Source organism: Pan troglodytes, chromosome X (assembly GCF_028858775.2).
Source record: "Pan troglodytes isolate AG18354 chromosome X, NHGRI_mPanTro3-v2.0_pri, whole genome shotgun sequence".
NCBI classification, from domain to species: Eukaryota; Metazoa; Chordata; class Mammalia; order Primates; family Hominidae; genus Pan; species Pan troglodytes.
Window position 1 is genome coordinate 53350915 of NC_072421.2, and position 23170 is coordinate 53374084.

Consider the following 23170-nt stretch of genomic DNA (forward strand, 5'->3'; position numbering starts at 1 on the left):
CCTCACCTTTTATTTTCTAATCCTTCTGCTGAAATTTTTATTTTAGCTCTCACTATTTTGAATTTCCCAGGTTTCTTCTCCTCCCTTCATTACCTTCCAAGTTCCTTTTTTATGTTTGTTTGTTTGTTTGTTTGCTTTTTCAATCAGTCTTCCAAGTTGATGGTTTTCCTCAAATAGCCTTGGACTATCTGATTATCTCTGGCTACCAAGAGCTTGGGGTTTTTAAAAACATATGCTGAGGTTTATTTCTTTTCTTTCTTTCTCTCTCTCTCTTTTTTTTTTTAGTTTAGAGACAAGGTCTTGCTATGTTGCCCAGGCTGGTCTCAGACTCCTGGGCTTAAGTGATCCTCCCACCTCAGCCCCCTCAAAATGCTGGGATTACAGGCATAGGCCACCATGCCTGGTCCAGTGTACTGAGGTTTAGTTTACATTAAAATAAAATATACCTAATCTTAAGGGTCCTTGGCTGGTGTTCCTAGATTAGTTCCCATGACACTACCAAGCTGCTTGGAAACTCTGTGTGCAGGTGGGGCTTGCCAGGTGGTGGGCTTCACTATCAAATTACTGGGCTGAAAGTCTGTTCTTTTGTTAGAAGACTTCCAAATGTCGGCTTTTGGAGGCCTTTTTTTCTGGGGCCTTTCAGTTTCCCCAGAGAACAATCCTTTGATCTCATCTGTGTACCTGACTTTGGTGTCCTAGAAGTGGGGGAGTTGAAGGAGGTTGGAGTCCCACTGTTTTAAGTGGAAGGAAGTTGGGGTTCCACTGTTTTAGGCTGCAGATCCCTTTGCCTGCAGGCCTGTTTCACCCCATCCTCCACTGTACTTGGTGACTTCAAGTCAAAGCCTCTTAACTTCAGTTTCTCCAAAGAAGCAACCTCCATCTGCAGGGATGCAGCTGGGAGTGGGGGACTCACTGTCTGGATGGGGTTGGGGAAGGACCAAAAAGACAAGACTTTTTTTTTTTAAGACAAGGTCTCTCTCTGCTGCCCAGACTAGGAGGCAGTGGTGTGAGCATAGCTCACAGCCTTGACCTCCTGGGCTCATCAAGCGATCCTCCCACCTCAGCCTCCTGAGTAGCTAGAACCACAGGTACATGCCACCACACCCAGCCAATCTTTTGTTTGTTTGTTTGTTTGTTTGTTTGTTTGAGACAGGGTTTTACTATGTTGCCCAGGCTGGTCTCAAACTCCTGAGCTCAAGCAATCCTCCCACCTCAGCCTCCCAAAGTGGGGGGGGAATTACAGTCATGAACCACTATGCCCGGACAGAAAAGACTTTCAACATTCCCATTCTCAGGTCCATACTTCATCCTGCCTTCTGAGGATGTACCTTCAGTACCTCTCAATCCTGAGCACTGCTGGGATTCTCTAAGTAGAATAGTTTACTTCTGGTCAGCATCCCAGACCTTATGTGTTTCTACCTTTTTTACTCCTTTTTTCATATTTTAATGAGATTTGGGAAAGCAACAGAGAGAAATAAGTTTATCCAACTCATTGTGTTTAACAGGAAGCTCCCTTTCTTATTCCAGCCAACTCCTATTCATCCTCCATGACCCATTTAGGCACCACCTCCTCCAGGAAGCGTATCTTAACATCCCTAGGCTGGGTTAGGAGCCCCTCCTCTGTTCTCCCACAGTATCCTTTTCTTGACTCCATCACAGCCCTGATCAAACTGTTCTGAAATTGTCTATTTCCATGGCTGACTCTCCCAGTGACTGGGAGCTCCTGGTAGTCAGGCGCTCTGTCTCATTCCTGCTTGGACCCCCAGATCTCAGAGTCTGGCTTCCAGGCGTATGGAGTAAATATGTGGTGACGAAATTAATGAATAAATGAATGACTAAATAAACGAATCGGACCCAGCTAGAGGGACCATCTAGAAAGGGAAATAAGCTGAATACAATTGTCCCTATATAAGGTCAATTCCCTAAAAGCTGTAAGTTCCTTTGATGCTGTGTGTGCAAGGAAGCCTATCGCAGCATGATTTAAACCAGTGAAAAAAATGAGCACAGCTTCTACACCCTACATTACATCGTGGTATATCAGTTGCCACTAAAAATGATGGTTATGAAGAATATGCAATGACATGGGAAATGCTCAAATGGAAAAATCAAGAAAAAAAATTGTATGTGTAAAATCATTTCAACTACATGAAAAAAATGCAGAGAACAAGGGCAAATACACCAGATGCTCAGAGTGGCTGCCTCTGGGTGCTGTAATTATGTGTAATGTTTTTCTCCTCTACTTTTCCTAGTTTTTCCAAATTTCCTAATTTAAAAATGCATTGAAAGTATAATTTTTTAAAAGCTACTAAGAAATTAAATTGGTTAAGTAGCCTGAGAGTACTGGGAACAAAATACTGTGAGGCGGGGGGCATAAGAATCAGTGCACATGTCCACCAGGGCTTGCTGGGAAAGCTCTATTCTTCACCGGCCACAGCCTCTGAAGGCCCAGGCCCACAGAACACCCCCTGCTCCCTTCCCTGCAAAGCAGGACCTAGCTCAGGAAGCCAAAGGAGGAGGACCTTGGAGGCCAGCCTATTACGAATCACAATCTCATGGGTTGTACTGATAAACAGAAGGCCCTACACTGGGGCCCACATTTTAGGGGCCACTCTCCATCAGGCAAAAGGTCTGTAATGCCATCAGGACCCATAAGGATCTTTGGCCCTGTCCCTTCTAGGCTGCACTTCAAGCACCAAGGACCTCAGAATTTCCTGCCTAAATTTCTTGGGCTTACTTTCAGGAATTGCATGGTCTTATTACCCAGGTCCATCTGTTAGGACCAAGGAGCGGCCTAAGGGGAAGGGGAGATAGACAGGGCTTGGAGGTGTTGGCTGGGGTATCCACATATCTCAAGGCTCCATATGAACTATGGGAGGGAAGAGAAGTGTGGAGGGCCAAGGGCTTCAACTGGTAACTTGCTTGGGCCCTAGAAATGTAGAGGCAGGCAAGTCTATAGAGCCTTAGGCCTCAGGGTTTGTAGAAGGCCCTAGCCTTCACAGATCTGGGTTCAAATCCATTCATTTGCTGTGCAACCCATGGATGAATCCATTCTCCTCTCTGAACTTAGTTTCCCCAACTATAAAATAGGCATAATAATTCTGACTTCAGAGAATTGTGTTGAGGTTTGTAGAATGACAGTAGTTATGAGTCCAGGCTTTAGGTCAGACAGGCCTGGATTTGGGTCTCAGCTCTGCCTCTTCCAGCTATGCGATTTATGACCCTAAGTTTCAGTTTCTTCATCAATGTAATGGAGATAACAATAGCACTAATATGATACGGTTGTTGGGAGGATTATGGTTATAAAGAATATGTGATAACATTGGAAAATGCTTAAATGAGAAAATGCTGCTTAATAATGGTTGTGCAAACACTGGCTGTGGTGGAGCTGACTGAGCCGGAGCTGACTGAGCCTTCTGCACTCCCCAGGCTCATGCAGCTTTATTTTCCCCATAGCACTTACCACTACTTGACATATTATGTGTCTTCTTGTTTATTTGTTTATTTTCCACACCCATCCCAGACATCCATACACTAGAATCTCAGCTCCACAGGGCAGAGGTTTTGTCTATTTTGCTCACTGTTTCCAAGTGCCTTGAACAGTGTGAGGTACTTAGATGTTCTTCAAATTTGAATAGTTAGACAGGCGTGGTGGCACCAGAGAGAAATAAGTTTCTAGGCCTCCCTCAGCTACTAGGGAGGCTGAGGCAGGAGGATCACTTGAGCCCAGGAATTTGAGGCTTCAGCGAGCTATGATCATGCCACTGCACTCTAGCCTGGGCAACAGAGCACAACCCTATGTCAAAAAAAAAAAAAGTTAACTGGTTATCTGCCATGTAGACAAGGGTAAAAAGGCATTTGGGGCCAGGCACGGCGGCTCATGCCTATAATCCCAGCACTTTAGGAAGCCAAGGCGGGAGGACTGCTTGAGCCCAGGAGTTTGAGACCAGCCTGGGGATCACAGGGAGATCCCATCTCTACAATGAAATAAAAATTAGCCAGGCATTTTAGTGTGTGCCTATAGTCCCAGCTACTCCGGAGGTTAAAGTGAGAGGATTGCTTGAGCCCAGGTCGAGACCAGCCTGGGCAACATAGCAAAACTCTGTCTCTACAAAAATACAAAAATTAGGTGGGCATGATGGTGTGTGCCTATAGTCCCAGCTACTCAGGAGGCTGAGGTGGGAAGACTGCCTCAGCCCAAGAGTGTGAGACAAGCCTGGACAACACAGGGAGACCCTGTCCCTACAAACAACCAAAAAATTAGCCAGGTGTGGTGGCCCATGCCTGTGGTCCCAGCTACTTGGGAGGCTGGAGTGGGAGGATCACTTGAGCCCAGGAGGTAGAGGCTGCAGTGAGCCGTGATCACACCATTGCACTCCAGCCTGGGAGACACAGTGAGACTCTGTCAAAAAAAAAAAAAAAAAAGGGCATTTAGCCATAGGAACAGCCAGAATAAAGGCATGGAAGCATAAAGAAGCCTGACATGCTTAGCAAACTCTACATAGTTCAGTACAACTTGAGTGTAGGGTTAGGAAGGAAACAGAGTGACTTGAGGAATGAGTGGAGCTGTAGCCTTACCCAAAGGAGCATGCAAGCACTTCCCTAAACCACAAGTGGCGTGAAGACCTACTTGTGACAGCAAGGAAGGAGAAAAGCACTAGGGGGAGGTAAAGATGATTCCCAAGTTCAAGTGACACCTAAATCATGACAATGTAAAAAGTAAAAGTAGGCCGGGCGTGGTGGTTCACACCTGTAATCCCAGCTCTTTGGGAGGCCAAGGCGGGTGAATTGCCTGAGGTCAGGGGTTGGAGACCAGCCTGGCCAAGATGGTAAAACCCCATCTCTACTACAAATACAAAAATTAGCCAGGCATGATGGTGGGCGCCTATAATCCCAGCTACTCAGGAGGCTGAGGCAGGAGAATCGCTTGAACCTGGGGGGCAGAGGTTGCAGTGAGCTCAGATCGTGCCACTTGACTCCGGCCTGGGTGAAAGAGCGAAACTCCGTCTAAAAAAAAAAAAAGTGAAAGTGAAAACCTTTTGAAAGATGATTCAGGTAGCCAGGCGCAGTGGCTCACGCCTGCAATCCCAGCATTTTGGGAGGCTGAGGCGGGTGGATCACAAGGTTAGGAGTTCAAGACCAGCCTGGCCAAGATGGTGAAACCCTGTCTCTACTAAAAATACAAAAAAATTAGCTGGGCGTGGTGGTGGGCGCGGTGCCTGTAATCCCAGCTACTTGGGAGGCTAAGGCAGAGAATTGCTTGAATCCGGGAGGTGGAGGTTGCAGTGAGCCGAGATTGCACCACTGCACTCCAGCCTGGGCAACAGAGTGAGACTCTGTCTCAAAAAAAAAAAAAAAAAAAGGAAGATGATTCAGGTAGAGAGGAAGACTCTTTTCTAAGGAAGCCAAGAATCAGACCTAGAAATGACAAAAAGTATAGCGAACAGGTGGATGAGGTAATGGTGTTATGCAAGAAAGTCTCATGAAGATTATTTAAAAAGAAGAAATAGAACCACAGGACAAATCAGAAAGCTTGTTGGATACTGGAATCACTTTTAGTAATGGAGCCAAACAATCCTGAAGGCAAAGATGGCGGTAAAGGACAAAATGAAGGCCATGATGGTTTCAGTTGCTGGCTATCCTTTTGCTGGTGATTATTGTTCCTATAGTCCTTGTTTAACACAACTCACTGTACAGGTTCTGGGATGATAAAAATGATGTTGATGATGATGACAATGATGAGGAAGACTGCTATATACCTCAAATGAAATATTTGTCTATCACTTTTAAAATGTCTTTTTCAGGAAATAAAGAGAAAAGTATCACTTCACATTTACATTTTGAAGAGAAGAAAGGCAGAGATTACAACCAAGAGAGCCTTGAATACCAGGCAGCACAGCGTGAACTTCATTCTGTAGTTGCCAGGGAGCCCCTGGGAGGCTTGATCCAAGGAGTGATGAGGTCAAAAGCTGCCTCCTTAGAGAATACCTTCCCTAACCTCATGCTCCTTTCAATCATAAGCAAATACTATATGTTATATAATCATAATAAAGTAATAAGCAGACTTTATTTGGGCCTTAGCATATTCTGCCTTATAATAATCCAAATAATCATAAAGTTACTATTTATTTTTCTTATTTTTTATTTTTTGAGACAGAGTCTCACTCTGTCACCCAGGCTGGAGTACAGTGGTGCAATCTCGGCTCACTGCAACTTCTGTCTCCCAGGTTCAAGTGATTCTCGTGCCCCAGCCTCCCGAGTAGCTGGGATTACAGGTGTGCACCACCACATCCAGCTAATTTTTGTATTTTTAGTAGAGATGGAGTATCACCATATTGGCCAGGCTGGTCTTGAACTCCTGGCCTCAAGTGATCCACCTGCCTCAGCCTCCCAAAGTGCTAGGATTACAAGTGTGACCCACCACGCCCGGCCTTATTTATTTTTTTAGACAGGGTCTCATTCTGTCACCCAGGCTGGAGTGCCGTGGCATGATCATAGCTCACTACATCCTTGAACTTCTGGGCTCAAGTAATCTTCTGCTCTCAGTCTCCCGAGTAGCTAAGACTACAGGCATACACCACCACGCCCAGCTAATTTTTTCATTTTTTGTAGAGATGGGGTCTTGCTATGTTGCCCAGGCTGGTCTCAAACTCCTGGCCTCAAGCAATCCTGCCTCGGCCTCCCAAAGTGCTGGGAGTACAGACATGAGCCACCATGCCCAGCCATAAAGTTACTATTTAGTTGCACCTACAGTGGTCCACAGTTGTACCTACTACTTTGCACAGTCTTCATAACTGTTGTGCAAAGTAGTTCTTCTCATTGTATGGATGCAGTCACTGAGGTACGGAGGAGCAATGTGACTTACCCAGGCTCACACAGCTAATAAGTAGTAGAGCCGAGATTCAAGTCTAGGTTTGTCTGATTCCAAAACCAATGCTTTTAACTGCTACAGCTGCTGCTTCCTTCTGTCATCCCAGAGCCAAGTGGCACTTCATCTCCCATTCCAGCCTGCAAGTTTGGCCCCTCTCCCTCATCTGTCTCCTGTCTCCCCACCACACAGTGCAGCCCAAGGCCCCCCACCCCATGAACACTCAAGGAGCGCTTCTAGAAGAGACAATCATTCAAGGACGGAAAGGGGGAACACCAAAAAAGGAAGGTGCGGTTAGGCACAGGTATTGTAGCACAGATCAGCTGGGTACTACAATGACAGAGAGAGAGAAGAAGCAAAGGAAAACAGAACTAGCTCTCTAGCCCTGCCTTCTCTCCTCTCTCTGCTGGAGGCAGAGAGATAGAGGTTCAGCCATGATGGGAAAGAGTGGGCGGAAGGGGGAGCAGCTAGCACAGCCTGCTGTTGCAGAAGCCTCAGCTCAGCCTCCAAGCCCCCCCGAGTGCTTGGGGCCCATCTCTGGCCCACTTGCTCCCACCGCCCGGACAAAGAGGCTGGGCTGCCCTCCAAGCACCCAGCCAATCCCAGCAAAGCCCAGCTTACAGCAGACGGAGAGCCTCTCAAGCCACAGAGAGGGCACCCAGAGAGGTGGAGGGGCTGGCCCAGGGGTCCAGAGGGAGGCAGGGGCAGGGCTGGGATCAGAACCCAGGTGTCCGGTTCCTCGGCTGAGGGCTCGCTTGACTCCATGGTCTAGGCAGCAGAGGTTGAGGAAAGGGGTGCTCTGGAGGCCACTGGAGGAATGCTTATGATAAGGGCTGGGGCCAGAAGCAACACAGCTTGGATGACCCCAAATGAGGTCATCCAGGCTTGGCTATGTGGGGGGCCTACTAATAGTTTCCAGTTTCAGTCTGGGTTGAAAAAGCAAAACAACCATTTTTTTAAAGTAGCTTTCACCTTAGTTTCCACCTCAAGGGCATAAATGTTTATCTCCTCTCTCTCCCAGGACCCCACCATAATGAAAGTGAAGGAATAAAATAAAGTATGAACTCATAACAGGGAGGAGGATGGGAGAGGGTGAGATCAGTGGGTGAGAGATTTCAACAAATTTCTGGAAGCAAAAAAACAAACAGCAGGGTGTTCACAGTTGAGGGAGATCCAGGAACACCACTTAGGGGCTTGCAGCTGAGGAGGGAGACAGTCAGGCCAGCAGAGGCCCAGAGAGACTCCAGACTTGGAGATGGTAGCTGCAAGAGAGGGTAGGAGGAACCACGGCACTGGACACAGGGATAAATGGAAGGTAAGTATATGACATCCTTCCTTCCCTGCCACCCCAACCCCCAGACCTAGAACACAGGCCGCCTGGCATTCACCCGTAGGCAAAGTATCAGAGGGCTGCTTGCTAAAGGAATTAAACTATCTAGGATGAGTCAAGACACCTAGTGGCATGTTGGTGCCCCCAAAATAAAGTGCTATTCATTCTGGCCTTTGGGGATTATAACAACCAACTCCCTGCCAGCTCGCCAAAATGAAGCCAGTGAGTGGACAAGCAAGCCTGGATACATAGGCAGCTCACCACTCAGTCAGACTTTCTTTTTTTTTCTTTTTCTTTTTCTTTCTTTCTTTTTTTTTTTTTTTTTTTTTTTTTTTTTTTGTAGAGACAGGGTTTCATCATGTTATCATATTGCCCAGGCTGGTCTCGAACTTCTGGGCTCAAGCGATCCTCCCGCCTCAGCCTCCCAAAGTGCTGGGATTACAGGCATGAGCCACCACACCTGGCTCAGTCAGACTTTCTATTAACTTATTCACATACCATAAAATAGAAAGTATGAGAGAAAAGGTAAGCAGCCTACAGGATCAACAGCCTACAGGAAGTTCAACACCCAACTAACAGACATTCCCAAACAAGAAAACAGAGCAAATTAAGGGAAGGGAATGATCAAAGAAATAACATAAGGAGAGGGCCAGGTATGGTGGCTCACGCCTGTAATCCCAGCACTTTGGGAGGCCAAGGTGGGCAGGTCACTTGAGGTCAGGGGTTCGAGACTAACCTGGCCAACATGGTGAAACCCCATCTCTACTAAAAATACAAATTAGCCAGGCGTGGCGGTGCACACCTGTAATCCCAGTTATTCGGGAGGCTGAGGCAGGAGAATCACTTGAATCCAGCAGGTGGAGGTTGAGCCACTGCACTCCACCCTATGCATCAGAGTGAGGCCCTGTCTAAAAAAAAAAAAAAAAAAAGGCCGGGCACGGCGGCTCATGCCTATAATCCCAGCACTTTGGGAGGCTGAGGTGAGTGGATCACCTGAGGTCAGGAGTTCAAAACTCCATCTCTACTAAAAATACAAACATTAGCCGGGCATAGTGGTGGGCACCTGTAGTCCCAGCTACTAGAGAGGCTGAGATGGGAGAATCGCTTGAACCCGGGAGGCAGAGGTTGCAGTGAGCCAAGATCACGCCACCGCACTCCAGCCTAGGCGACAGAGCGAGACTCCATCTCAAAAAAAAAAAAAAAAAAAAGAAGAGACTTAGTCCTTCAAACTGAAAGGGCTGCTTGAGTACTATTCAGGGTGAATAAAAAACAGACCTTGTTCTGAATGCTGGTTACCTAGGTGTTTGGTTTGTAAAAAGTGACTATATCACTTGTGATATGGTCATATCACTTCTGATATGAGCACTTTTCTGTATTCATATTATATTTCGGTATGAAGTTTTAAAACAATCCTGGGAGTACAAAGGTTGTGTAACTGTGAGTAATGAGGTATAATTACAGTACACTATTTGGCCCTGCGATGACTAATAGTGACATAGTCATAATCACATAAACAGTGTACTGCCAGGTAATTTTTATAATCAATCTCTCTAGATAAAGCATTGAAAACATAATTATTTTTACAGAATAGAATGCAAATGTAATCTACATTGCTAGATACACAAGTACAGAACATAGAGACTGGGAGGTGGAAGAGGGGAAGGAGAGATGGAGGGAAGGATGGCACTAATAACTATGTCTTACAAAGTACGTGGTCAAGAGATGCTGTGGAAAACTGATGAAATAAGAAGTCAGTTTAAAATAGTACTTAATAAAGTTACAAAGGTAACTAATAGAGGAGCCCACACAATAATAAAACTCTCAAAATCTGGGAGGGGCCGGGCGCAGTGGCTCACCCCTGCAATCCCAGCACTCTGGAAGACCGAAGGATGAGGATCACTTGAGCCTAGGAGTTTGAGACCTAACTGGGCAACATAGCGAGACCCCGTCTCTAAAAAAAAAAAAATTAAAACTTTGCCAGGTGTAGTGGCATGCACCTGTGGTCCTAACTACTCAGGAGACTGAGGCAGGAAGATTGCCTGAGTTCAGGAGTTTGAGGTCATAGTGAGCTGTGATCACACCATTGTACTCCAGCCTGGACCACTGAGCAAGACCCTGTCTCAAAAAAAAAAAAAAAAAAAAGTGGGAAGGAGTGTTGAGAAAGAGTCAGCTGTTGTAAATAAGCTAAATTATTTTGTCATGGTAGGAAAAAGTCAAGATAATGTTTAAAGTTGATAAATAGGAAATACCCATTCAAACACGTTATTTAGAGATATGAAGTTACCGCCAGAAGAACTAAATGGGAAAAGTGGTTGCATCTGGGGCTGAGAAGCAGGGGATAGGAAGACATCAGTTTTTTACTACATGAGTCCTTATGTACTACTTTGCCTTTTAAAAATTGTGCATGTGCATTGCTTTGATTCAGTTTGTCAAAACAAGCCCTTCTCTTTCTTTAGAACTCTGGCTTCCACACTGTAAATATGAAATGGGCAGGCTGATGATTCTGGGTGACATGAGGTCCTGTTCTCCAATATCTATGCTTCTTTTGAGAACAGGAGGTAAGAGAGGCGGGTGACGGGTTGGCCTCTCCTAACTAACCCCTTGGTTCCTCACAGCCATCCACACAGATACTGTCTTGGCTGCCCCAGCCTGCTCCACCTCTGGTCCTCTTCAAATCCCACCATCGCCAGTCCAGCCTCTTCAGCCTTACTTTCATTCAACTATTTACACCCATTAGTTATTTATACCTGCTTGAGTCACAAAGGATTTGAGGGTGCTTACTCCAAGAACACAGGAGAGAAATTGAACTCGAAAATAAGTCCGAAAAAGAAATCAACAAAGATGCTAGAGCTATGCTTCAAATTAACTGGTGGCTGAGGCAAAAAGGAAGATACAATGAGCTATGACAGCCTCACATTAGGAAGGAAGAAATATACCAGTTTTCAGGGGAAGCAAAGCTTTGATTCGTTAAGTCATTGTCCATGGGAGATTTCATGAAAGAGAAGAAAAATGACTATTTACGGAGCACCTACAGTATCAGGGAATGCCATCGAAATTATCTATTTACGGAGCACCTACAGTATCAGGGAATGCCATCGAAATTATCTTGGCTAACCTTGAGAAATATGCCAGGCATGGTGGCTCACGCTTATAATCCCTGCACTTTAGGGGGCCGAAGTGGGAGGATTGCTTGAGCCTAAGAGTTCAAGACCAGCCCAGGCAACATAGGGAGACTCTGTCTCTACAAAAAAAATTAGCCGGTCATGGTAGTGCATGTCTGTGGTCCAAGCAACTTGGGAGGCTGAGGTAGGAGGATCACTTGAACCCAGGATGTCGAGGCTGCAGTGAGCTGTGATCGCACCACTGTTCTCCAGCCTGGCTGATAGAAAGAGACCCTGTCTCAAAACAAGCAAGCAAGCAAGCAAACAAACAAAAAACTTGAGAAATAGGCATAATAGGCATTGTTATCCCATTTTACAGAAAAACTAAAATTCAGAAAAGGTAAAACGACCTAGCTGAGGCCATCCTGCGGGTTGGGGTGGAACACAGATTCAAATCCAGGTCTGTCTGTCTCCAAAGCTCGTTCTTTATGTATCATATCATCGAGCCTCAAAACAAAGACACCCGGGGTAGAGCTGCCCAGCCCAAGGTAATGGGGATATACTAAAGACAGACACAGGTCCACCCTCTTCCATGAAAACAGAAAAACAGGGATGACAGACCTGGCTGTCAGGCCAGAAACTGCCTCTGAGCTGCCTCAGTTACAGTAAATGAAGCCACATAAGACAAAAAACAGCAGAAAGAAGGCTGGGCCTGAGCTAGGGGGAGAAAGAGAACAGCACATTTAAGAAAAGATGCACTGGGCGCAGTGGCTCACACCTGTAATCCCAACATTTTGGGAGGCCGAGGTGGGCGGATCACCTGAGGTCGGGAGTTCAAGACTAGCCTGACCAACATGGAGAAACCCTGTCTCTACTAAAAATACAAAATTAGCTGGGTGTGGTGGTGCATGCCTGTAATCCCAGCTACTCGGGAGGCTGAGGCAGGAGAATCCCTTGAACCCAGGAGGCGGAGGTTGCAGTGAGCCGAGATCGCGCCATTGCACTCCAGCCTGGGTGACAGAACGAGAGACTCCATCTCAAAAAAAAAAAAAAAGAAAAGAAAAGAAAAGAAAAGAAAAGATGCTCTGAATGCTGGCATTCATACTAGGGTGACTCTTCTAATCGGCGTTCTCTTTTCTGCTCACACCCTGACTGGCCTTATACAAGTCCTTTCTGTCTCTGGGCCTCAGTCTTTTCATCTGTAAAATGAATAGCTTCAGTTGGATGATTTGTCAGAGTCCTTCCAACTTGTGATTTCTTGATTTCTATGCTGGTATTATTAAAACCCTACTGGTCATGAACGCTGCCACTCCTCTGAGCTTCCAGAGCAGGCTGCGCTCCCCTCCATCATCATCTTTCTCCCCACATAGGTTATCTCTACTCCCACTGCCCAAGCACAGGCCTGATCATCTCTCATCTAGACTGCTGCACCAGCCTCCTCCCTGGATACCCTCCAATCTATCTTCCAAACTGCCCTCTAGGGGGATCTCTCCAAAACGTGGCTCTTGACATGTTCTCCCACACCACACAATAAGCACCTCTCCCCCAGTTTAAAATGCTACTTGGCCAGGCATGGTGGCTCATGCCTGTAATCCTAGTACTTTGGGAGGCCAGGGCAGGTGGCTCACCAGAGGTCAGGAGTTTGAGACCAGCCTGGCCAATATGGCAAAACCCTGTCTCTACTAAAAATACAAAAATTAGCCAGGCATAGTGGCACACGCCTGTAATCCCAGCTACTCGGGAGGCTGAGGCAGGAGAATTGCTTGAACCTGGGGTGGGGAAGAGGCTGCAGTGAGCTGAGATCACGCCACTTCACTCCAGCCTGGGCGAAAGAGCAAAACTCCGTCTCAAAAAAATAAAAACAAAAACAAAACAGCAGAAAGCTCCTGACGCTGCTAGTGAAGTGTCCTCAAGATGTGAGCCGGCCAACCCTCCAGACTCCCCTGCAAGTCTCTCTGTTTGTGCTCTAGTTTGTACTGAACTCATAAAAAAACAAAACAAACAAACAAAAAACCTCCCCATACACATATCCTGCTGGGCCCATACCTCTGTGTGTTTGCTCATGCTGGCCCCTCTGCCTTAACCTCCCTTTTGCCCCCAATTCCCACCAACCCACATGCTGTCCTTCTTCACCTAGCTAACTCAAACTCATCCTCCAAGCCTCAGCTCAGGTATCACCTCCTCCAGTAAGCCTTCCCTGACAGTCCAGGGTGATGTCTCTCCTTTGAGCACCTGTGGCCCTCTGTGCTCCCCTCTGGCATGACACACTGGATAGCACACTGCAATCGTCTATTTCCACCACCACCTTCTCCACCCAATTATGAGCACCTTGAAGCCAGGAACTATATACTAATCATAGAATTCTCTGCCTGTGATGGCACTAGGCATGGCACATCCTGGCATGCAATATTCACTGGACTGACCTCTCTCTCTGAAATGTGGTGAGCTGCCACATGGTTTCTCCTCCTGTCCTCCCACAGCACAGAGCTTTACAGAGTTATTATTAATAATAATGGCTATTGCTGAGTAAACACATACTGTGTGCTCAGCGCTTCACCTACGTCATCTTATTTAATTTTCACAACCATCACAATGAGATGGGTTGTTTATGAATTGGCTGGCATATCAGATATACAGTTGTGAGAGATGCCTCTCAGATTTATAAGAAAATGTGGGGGAAGAGCCAAGTTAGGTACTTTTCATCACAGATATAATGACAATAATTCTAAAGTGGTTATATGAAGGAAAATATTGGTTTTATTCAGGTGAATGCAGTATGCTGTATCCTGGAATCCAGTAGGAAATCACAGGGCCTGGATATGCAGTCCTATCACTCCTTTAAAAAGGTATAAAAATCACATCGCTCCAACGAAATGCACTAGTGAAACATTAGTGAAACGGTACCTATTAGGTGATGATAGTGATACATTTACATCTAAAATGTTGGAGGAATAATCCTGATCAGCCGTGTAGCTCTGGCTTGTCATCTTTGTTTTGAAAGGGATGCGATGCATCGGTCTTTGCATTGTTGTGTGTTTGCCACATTCCGCCTCTAGGGGGCAGGGCAGTCTCATGTATTATTTTCCATTCTCAGCTTTCCAGCCTGATCAGGACCTTGATGTACGGTATGCCAGGCAGCCAGGAAATTTTCTGATACAATTTTTTTGAGGGAGGTAGGGGGCTGGCAACATGAATCTCATGCATCAGAAAATACAGTTTTATTCCTATTTACTACTTGAGAAAACTGAGGCTCTGAAAGTGAAGTGATTTGCCTAGAGTTACACAAAGTCCTTCCATGGCACCACACTTTCTCTGAATGCTAAGGTCCCAGAGAGCTTCAGCTACTAAGCACTGGGGAATGGGCTTCCCCGTGTAAATGCTTCCAACAGGCAGGCTTGGAGAGAAACCAAATACCATGAGGAAGTTGTAGTAACTGGCAAATTATGTTGCCCTAAAGGAGCTTCCCCAAAAGAGGAAGTAAGTCACTTACTAAGCATTCTTCCCCATGACCAATGTTTATGATCCTGCCAGGGAACACTGCAGTGAGTGAGGCAGAGGGGCCAAGTCTTATGTCAACCCTGAGATACCATGTTCAGCTCAGGGTCTGAGCTCAAGAAAGGTTTGATGGATAAATAAGCAACTTCCCACTGGGCTGAGTGAACTGCACACAGGTCCTGTGCAGGCCTCTTTGCTCCTTTCAGAACAGAAGACTTGGTATCGAGGGTCAGGACCACAGCCTGACATGGCAGAGAGAGATAATGATCAGCAGATTGGTCTAAATGTCTCCAAAGTCTCGTCCAAGTCTGCTACCTTGACATTCTATGAATCGGAAGGCTGGTGAGCGTGAGAAGAGACAGCAAAGGCCAAAATGGCTCCAGGGAGCATGAGAAAAAAGCCACAGAAAAACCAAAAGAATTTATTTTTCCTTAGAGATGGGATCTCAATTTGTTGCCCAGGCTGGAGTGCAGTGGCACAATCATAGTTCACTGTAACCTCAACCTCCCTGGCACAAGTGATTCCCCCCGCCTTGACCTCCCAAAGTGCTGGGAGCTACTGTGCCTACCCCAAGAGAATTCTGAAGTTGTCATTTCTTACTACAGGAGTCCTGGAAGGACGAAAAAATTAGGTACCTTTGGCTATTAGTTCAGCAGGACTCAATCAGACATTCATTTAGCTACTCAGTATTTATTAAGCAGCTACTATGTGCTGTGTTATGTGTTTCCAAGCTTATAGCTCCTTCACTCATGCCCACAGCACCTAACACAGAACCTGACACACAAAATGCACTCAGTATATGTCAGTTAAATGTAAATCTGAAGGGGGTCTCAGTCTAACAGAGGGGACATGAGATGTAAACAACCATGAAGGAATAAAAAGGGGCAATGTGCTCATTGAGAGGGTCAAGGATAGACCAAACATCAGAGACACCAGCAAACAGACATAGGAGAGGTAACAGCTGAGTCCAGCCTGGGAACTGGGTACAGCAGCCCAAGAGAAGGGAACAACATGAGCAAAGACCTAGAGGCTAGCAGAAGGCCTGAGTGGGCTAACCAGGGGGGCACACGGGTCAGCCTGGCTGGAGCATAGTCTGTACAAAGATGAGAGGAAAAAGGCAAACTGGGGACAGATCCTAAGAAGACCATGCAGGGCAGGCGGAGGAGTTTTCAGGCCAAAGAGAGAGTGAAACTACTGGAGCTGGACTGCAGAACATGGTCTGGCTGCACCTCATCAGAGGCTTGATGGAGCGAGAGCAGGAGGGGCAATCTACTAGGAGACCATGGCCAAAATTCAGGGGGTGATGGTGAGAGGGAGCCTGCCTAGAGCAGTGGTCCTGGGAGCTCTGTTGGAGGAAGCTAGAGCCACATACCTGGAGTAGCTCTGATGTCTTTAAAGCCCACCTGCGGGAGGCAGCGGTGTACCATAGGTTTGGAAGCCAGACAGTTCTGGGCTCCATCTGCCTGAATAACCTCGGGCAGGTCACTGTACCTCTCTGATCCTTGTTTCCTTGTCTGAAAAAATGAAGATAATAGGCTGGGCGTAGTGGCTCATGCCTGTAATCCCAGCACTTTGGGAGGCAGAGGTGGGCGGATCACCTGAGGTCAGGAGTTCGAGACCAGCCTGACCAACATGGTGAAACCCCGTCTCTACTAAAAATACAAAAATTAGTCGGGGGTGGTGGCACGTGTTTGTAATCCCAGCTACTCGGGAAGCTGAGGCATGAGAATTGCTTGAGCCCAGGAGGTGGAGGTTGCAGTGAGTCAAGAGCGTGCCATTGCACTTCAGTCTGGGCAACAAGAGTGAAACTCATAAAACAAACAAACAAACGAACACACCCATCTGGCAGGGGCTCTGTGCAAATGAGGTAAGAAGTAGTGCTCCAGGGTGGGTTAGAACACTGCGGACCCTGAAGCCCAACTCCCTGGGCTCCTCCAGCTCCTTCACAGTTCTGCCACTTATTCATTGAGTGATCCTGGGTATGCTATCCAACCTTTCTGGGCCTCAGTTTCCTCATCTGTAAAATGGAGTTAATAACAATATCTACACGAGAGGATTCATGTGGAGATTGAATGAATTAATACATGGAAAGCGCTTAGAGCAAATAGTGCTTAGCACACAGTAAGAGCAGTGAAAAAATGTTAGCTATTATTACATAAAGTCACATAGCGTGGGGCCTGGCAGAAGGCTGAGACTCACTCGGTACACGTGTGGCCTCTTCCCTATGCTCCAGGCCTTTACTCTGCGCCCAGCAAATTCAGAGACCTTGGTAGGCAGGGGTGGGACAGACGAGGAAAGCGCAGGCAGCAAGTCTGGTCTGACGTCTTCCTCCCAGCTGCCACCTCCATGAAGGGACCACTCACATTCCTTCCATACCCCTCATCCCTCACCCACCGCCCAGGTACTCAAACAGCAGCCTGGCCTGGCCTGATCCCTCCTTCCTCTGAGAACTTCCACTCCTCACCATTCTTGCCACTCATTTTGTCCTGAGTGTTGCCTCTATGGCATGGCTAGGCCTGCAACCCTGTCTCCCTGGATGGAGGGGAGCAGGGGTTCTGCAAGCGCTAAGAGCGCAGTGTTTGCTCAGCCTCGTGGCCCCTCCTGCGCTGTGCACACAGCCAAGAAATGTTTGTGGATGATAACAACCCCATTCTTGCCCCAGATCTAGATAGAGAAGCAAGACTCTCATTCTCATTAAATTCAACATTACCATTTCCTCCCACACGAAGATAATGCTCACAACACAGTGGGAGGGAAGATAAATGGTTTTCCCTCCTGGGAAGGAGAGACACCCCCTGGGAAAAGTACCCAAGACCCCAAAGGAGAGACTTCCCTGAGCCTCTCCCTGGGCTCACTGTCTCACGTGCTGTCTCTCAGTGGCCTTAGCCCCTGTGGGGAGCATGCTGACATCCCACTGCAAGCAGACGACAGCATGTGGTAGACCATACACTGCCCTAGCTGTCAAGAATACCACGTTGGGCCGGGCGTGGTGGCTCAGCACTTTGGGACGCCAAGGAGGGAGGATCGCTTGAGCCCAGGAGTTTGAGACCAGTCTGGGCAACACAGAGAGACCTCGTCTCTGCTTAAAAGAATTGGGCGGATAGCAACTAGAAGGGCCAGCCTGGTGTTCCTTTTTTGCAATTATTGCTCACTGCAGCCTCAAACTCCTGAACTCACTTGAGTAAGCTATGTTCGCAACACTGCACTTCAGCCTGAGCAGCAGAGCAAGACCCTGTCCCAAAAACAAACCAAAACCAAAAAAAAGAAAAAGAAAAAAACCACCACCAGGCCAGCCCCTCTAGTTGCTATCTCCAAGTGTAAGCCAGCTTGCAGGGTGGATGGGGGTGGGGGTAAAGGAAGGAGAGTTGCCACCATACCAGCTTCAGCCCACCACCGCCTACAGCAGAGCCGGAGCTGGGCCCATGCAAAGAGCGTGGGAAACGCAGCTCTTCAGTGTGGAGCAACTCAGCAGGGGCCCCTAGCACTCCTATAAATCACTCTAGGTGGCAGGACTGCAAGGGGGCCAAGCCAAGATCAACAACAAAAGCAGAGCTATTCTCTAATCAACCAGGCTTGGGGGGGGTATGTGGACAATTCCAGGTGAAAAGACCTGAGCATTAGTCAGGACCAACGACTAAAAAGCAAGCAAACAAAACCTTCGCGTACAGAGGACCCAGGACCAAAAGGAGACAGGGACGCATCTCACTCTATCTGCACTAGAAAGGCCACACCCTGAGCACAGCAGAAGGGATACTGGCATCCTGGAACCTGTCCAGAGGGGACGGTGCAGGAGGATATGGGAATCCTGGGTGGATGACATGGATGGGGGTAGACATGACAGCTGATGTCCAATGCAGTAGAGGGAAAGTTCACAGGATTGGGAGTCTGTCTTATGAGTAATGTAACCTCTGGTGGGCTTCACTTCTCTGATCCCCCAATTTCTTCTGCTGTAAAATGTGGATCGTGGTGACAGAAGCACGGGATCATTGGGAGGACTAAAGAAAGTCCCTAGGCACAGCGGGGGCCCCCCAACAAGCTGCAGCTCGGCCCAGGCACCACTCTCCCCTCTTCCTCCACCAGGGGGAGCCTGGGGACCAAGAGAGCCCAGCCTGTACCCGCTCTACCTAGCCTCCCCCAATGCTGCAGCCTCTGCTGCTAAACTCCCACCCTGCCTGCCCTCGCTTCCAGCGGCTTCTCACCCACTCCTTACAAACCCAGAACAGACCTAGCAGGGGAGTCGCTTGCAGCAGCAGCAGTGACAGCAATGGCTACTGCATCAACAGGCCCTCCTGGTGCCAGGCCAGGAGGGAGAGTGGAAAGGAGGGAGACAGAGCCTTCTTCCCTGCCGCTGTCAACTCCCCACTCATCCCAGACTCATCTCCTCCTGCTCAAATCCTCTAGAGACCTAAGGCTCTCCTGGCCTCTCCTAGCTCAGTGCCAGGCCAGGTCCTGAGGCTAAGAGACTCCTGTGGGTTGGAGAGCTCTAGAGAAAAAAATACCAGGCCTTGGAGACAGGAAGACTTGGGTTCTAGTCCCAGCTCCATTAGCAACTAGTAGGGTAACCTTGAGTGAGGTCCCTTCATCTTGGAGCCTCAGTTTCCCCATCTCTAAAATGCAGTTGCCAACACTCACTGCAGAAGGCTTGTTGTGAAGTCAAAAAGAGGTAATAATGGGTGTGCAAATAGTTAATATATGGTCAGGAGAGAAACTTAAAGTACTACCTAAACCCCTTTATTAATCCAGTAGGAAATGCAAAGCAAGGAAACGCAACAAGCAACCTGGGGGGGTTCACAAAAAGAGGGAAGGACCAAGAGGTAGGCCTGCACGGATAGCAGAAACATGGAGCTCAGGAGCAAACAGGCAACCAGTCAGCCAAGAGATTCAGACCAATGTCTGCAGGGTGGAGAGCCAGAGTCATGGAATCCCATAACTGGGGACGACCCAGGTCATTTCACTGGGCTTTCTACCTGATTCAGGAATCATGCTTCCTCCAGTTCTCCCAGACTCCCACCCGAGCTCCGCTGAGAGCTCCAGGTCCATCCAGCTCCCACCTCCACCTCTCGAGGCAGTCCACTGCACCACCAGAATGCCAGGTTGGAAAGTTCTTCCTAATCTATCTCAAATGTTCCCACTGTTTCGGGTTCTGCTCACTGAAGCCACACATAATGAGTCCGCTCCCTCTGTCACAGGCCTGACCCCTCTAGAAAAGTCTTCTGCAGCCAGGCTCGACCATACCCCATGCAGTCTTCCTCTGCCCCCGGCCCACCATGACCCTCTCCTGAATGGACCTTGGTCTACCTCTGTCCCTCTTCCAGTGTGGCGCCCCAAGGCACACAGTCAGTCCTCCCGGACTGAGCTCGCAGCAGCCCTGCCTGGGCAGGAAAGCCCATTTCCTTTGCCCCCAGACTCCTCAGGGGCAGTCCACACTAAAATTCAGCTTAGGGTGTGCTGCAGTGGAGCCCAGCCGAGCCCTCAAGCTACAGCTGCTGCTCCTGGGGCCCAGCCATCTCAACCCAGCACCCCAGCCTGCTGCCTCACCACGGGGGAGTTGCAGAGAGCTGTCTCCCGGCAGATTTCCTGAGGCAGAAGGTTTCCCCACCCCCAGCCCAGCCTCCAAGAGACACTCCACTGGTTGTGGCACATGGTAGGACCAGCTGAGCAGTGAGAGGAGGGGGAAGCCTGTCCATTCGCTACAGGACTTCAGACTTGCTCTGTAGTGTGGCTGGATTAAACATAGAACCATCAAATCTGAGCTGGAGGGGTACTTCAAGATCATCCAAGGCAGACCTTGCCATTTAAAAAGATACGGGGGAACTCATGGCCTAAGAGAGAAAGAGACTCAGTCAAGGTCACAAAGCCAATCTGCAGCAGAGCTGGAAGGGGAACTCAGGTCTCCCAACTCCCAGCTCAGTGTTCCTTCGAATACGGCAGAAAAGAAATAAGGGAGCCTTTAGGGCAGCCTTGGGAGTCTGCACGCCCTTGACTCTCTCAGCCTGATACATGTAACCCAATCAGCTCACCATGGTATCTACACAGAAAAAGTGGACCCAGCCCATGTCCCACCAACCCAAGAGATAGTGCCAAGGTGTCCCAAATAGACACACAGACCCCAGTGCAGGAACTGGAACCGATCCAGCAGAGGGGCAATCTAGACTTCCCTTCCCGGTAGGGCTCTTTAAATGGGTGTTGTTTTTCTTGAAGGGTGGAGAGGGGGTGGACTTTGAGGAACTAGCCAAGGGCTTGGCCTCCATCTTTGCTCCCCCATCTTTGCTCCCCCCGGCCAGAATGTGCTGCAGTTCCCTTCAGAGGGATGTCTCAGCCTCCAGCAGCCATTCTGGTCCCCACCTGCCTCTTTGGTAAGGGATGGAGCTGAGGCGGCCAGAGGAGAAAAGATCAGGCAAAAAGAAAAAGGAAAAAAAAAAAAAAAAAAAAGGCGGGGGTGGGGGGCTTTCTCTCCCCTGGGGCTCTGAGTAGACACCCTCGCCGACCATAAAAATTCCAACCAGCATACCCAAAATAAATAAATAAATGAAAACCTATCTTCTGGCAAGGATGCAGCTAGGGGTTGAAGAAGTGGAGGCGGGGGAGGCGGCGATGACTGCTCTAGTCCCTCGCTGGCCGCGGTACCGGGAAAGAAGAGACGCCTGCACTCATCTGGCCAACCCAGTCTGGGGTGGCCAGGGAAGGGGTGTCGGCTGGATGAGGGGGACCTGGCTTCTCCTGGCGTGTTGGGACAGGAGAGGAAGACACGGAACCAGACACTGGCTTCTTACTCTATCAGCTGGACAAGTTGGAGAGGGATCTAGAGGGAAGAGCCGGGGGTACAAACACACATTCCTTACTTTCTCTGGAGGGTCGTGGCCGGGCTGGTGCTGGTACTGGTGCTGTGGCCTCCGCCGGCGCCGGGACTGGAGCTCCTGGATGCGCCACGGCTCAGCTGGCCCCGCTCCCGCGGTGGCCGCGGCCCCACGCCCACCGCCGCCGAATAGCCCGCTTCCTTCTCGCGGCCCGGGTGCGCCGGCCCGGCCTCCCGCCCGCCACGCTCGCGACCCAGGGCTGGGTTCTCGTGGTGCAGGTGGCACTGGGCCACGTCACGCTCGCGGGCTGTGTAACCGGTAGTGTCCTGGAGCGGGTAGGAGGCGTCCCGCTCCTTGTCCCGATACACAGCCTCCCGATTCTGGTAGGCGCCTTCCCGGTTCGGGTAGCCCACGTCCCGGGCCGCCTGGTGGAACTGGCTCTCCCGCAGCTCGCGGTGGTGGAACTGGGTCTCGCGCAGGTTCTGGTACTGGCTCTCGCGGCCCGGGCTATCCCGCGCGCCGTGGGGGTCCCGGTGCAGCTCCCCGCGGTGCAGCTGGCTCTCCTCTCGCAGGTCGCGGTTCTCCTGGGTGAGCTGGTCCAGCTGGCCCTCCAGCTCCTCGATGCGCCGCCGCTGGGTTTCCAGCAGCTGCTGCTGGCTCTCGATGATGTTGTTCAGCTCCAGCAGGTACTCCACGGCCCGATTTGGGCTCTCGGATCCCGGGCCGCCCGGGGGCCCCGACCCCGCCTCCATCCTGGCGGCCCAGGGGCAGGGGAACGGGCAGGAGAGCCCTGTCCCCGCTCTCTCACGGCGCCACCCTCCCCCGGGCCCAGCCGGGGGAGGGGGCCGGCGGGACGCGAGGGCGCGCACCGGGCTTGAGGGCCCGGGGGCCCTAGGGGGCCCGGGAGACAGCGCTGGGGCCGGCGGCACGGGGAGCAGGAGCTGAGGCTGCCGCCGCTGCCGCCGCCACCACCACCACCACAGCCACTGCTCGGGAGGACGCGGCCCACGGCGCTCCGCCCGCTGCGGAGTCACTGCGCAGCGCGGCCGCGCGGGACCGCCCCGGCCGCCGGCCCGCCCCCCGCCCCTGCCCCCACCCGGCTCGCCCGGCCCGCCCCCGCGCGCCCCACCTGCGGCTGCCACCCGCACCCGCAGCTGGACTGGCCCCAAGGCACCGGCGCCCGGCCAGGGCCAGCCCCATGACAGCCCGCAAGAGATCTCTCCATTCCACCCGTCCCTGGGTCCTCACTTAACGGAGCCTAAAGAAGCCCTCCTTCCCAGAGTCCGCCCGTCCCTCGGGTTCGCCAGGTTGGGGATCTTCATCCAAAGCCATCCCGGGAGGAACCCCCATCCCAGGCAGTCCCCAGGTCCCGACAACCCGTGGACTCCCCATGCCCTAGGTCTGCCAATCCCAAGCAGTGTCAGATTCCCCTTCCTAGCCAGCCCCTGTGTCTCCTACCTCAGGCGACCTCCCTCCAGCCCCCATCATGGGCAGTCGTCCCTGAGTCTCCCATCCTAGCCAGTCCCTTGACTGTCTGCAGCTGCCCTCATCCCAGGCATCCCTTGGGACTCCCAAAGGATGC

The 23170-nt window shown here is 49.8% G+C and overlaps 1 protein-coding gene across 12 annotated transcripts in view; it reads right to left on the reverse strand.

Annotated features, from left to right (window-relative positions):
- IQSEC2 (IQ motif and Sec7 domain ArfGEF 2) overlaps positions 1-23170 on the reverse strand; it is a 130448-nt gene that overhangs the window by 73008 nt on the left and 34270 nt on the right. For 7 of the 12 annotated variants that reach the window (XR_002941550.3, XM_024353368.3, XM_024353367.3 and 4 more), the window contains exon 1: positions 21634-22435. The exons of 2 other annotated variants lie outside the window; for them this stretch is intronic. Coding sequence is in view for 9 of the 10 variants with exons in the window: in XM_024353368.3 (XP_024209136.1) it covers positions 21634-22340 (707 nt within the window). In the remaining variant the exon portion in view is untranslated. Of the gene's footprint in view, positions 1-21633; positions 22586-23170 lie in introns of those variants that run through there. 3 more of the 12 variants (XM_054676661.2, XM_024353359.3, XM_024353361.3) reach the window with 2 other exon arrangements.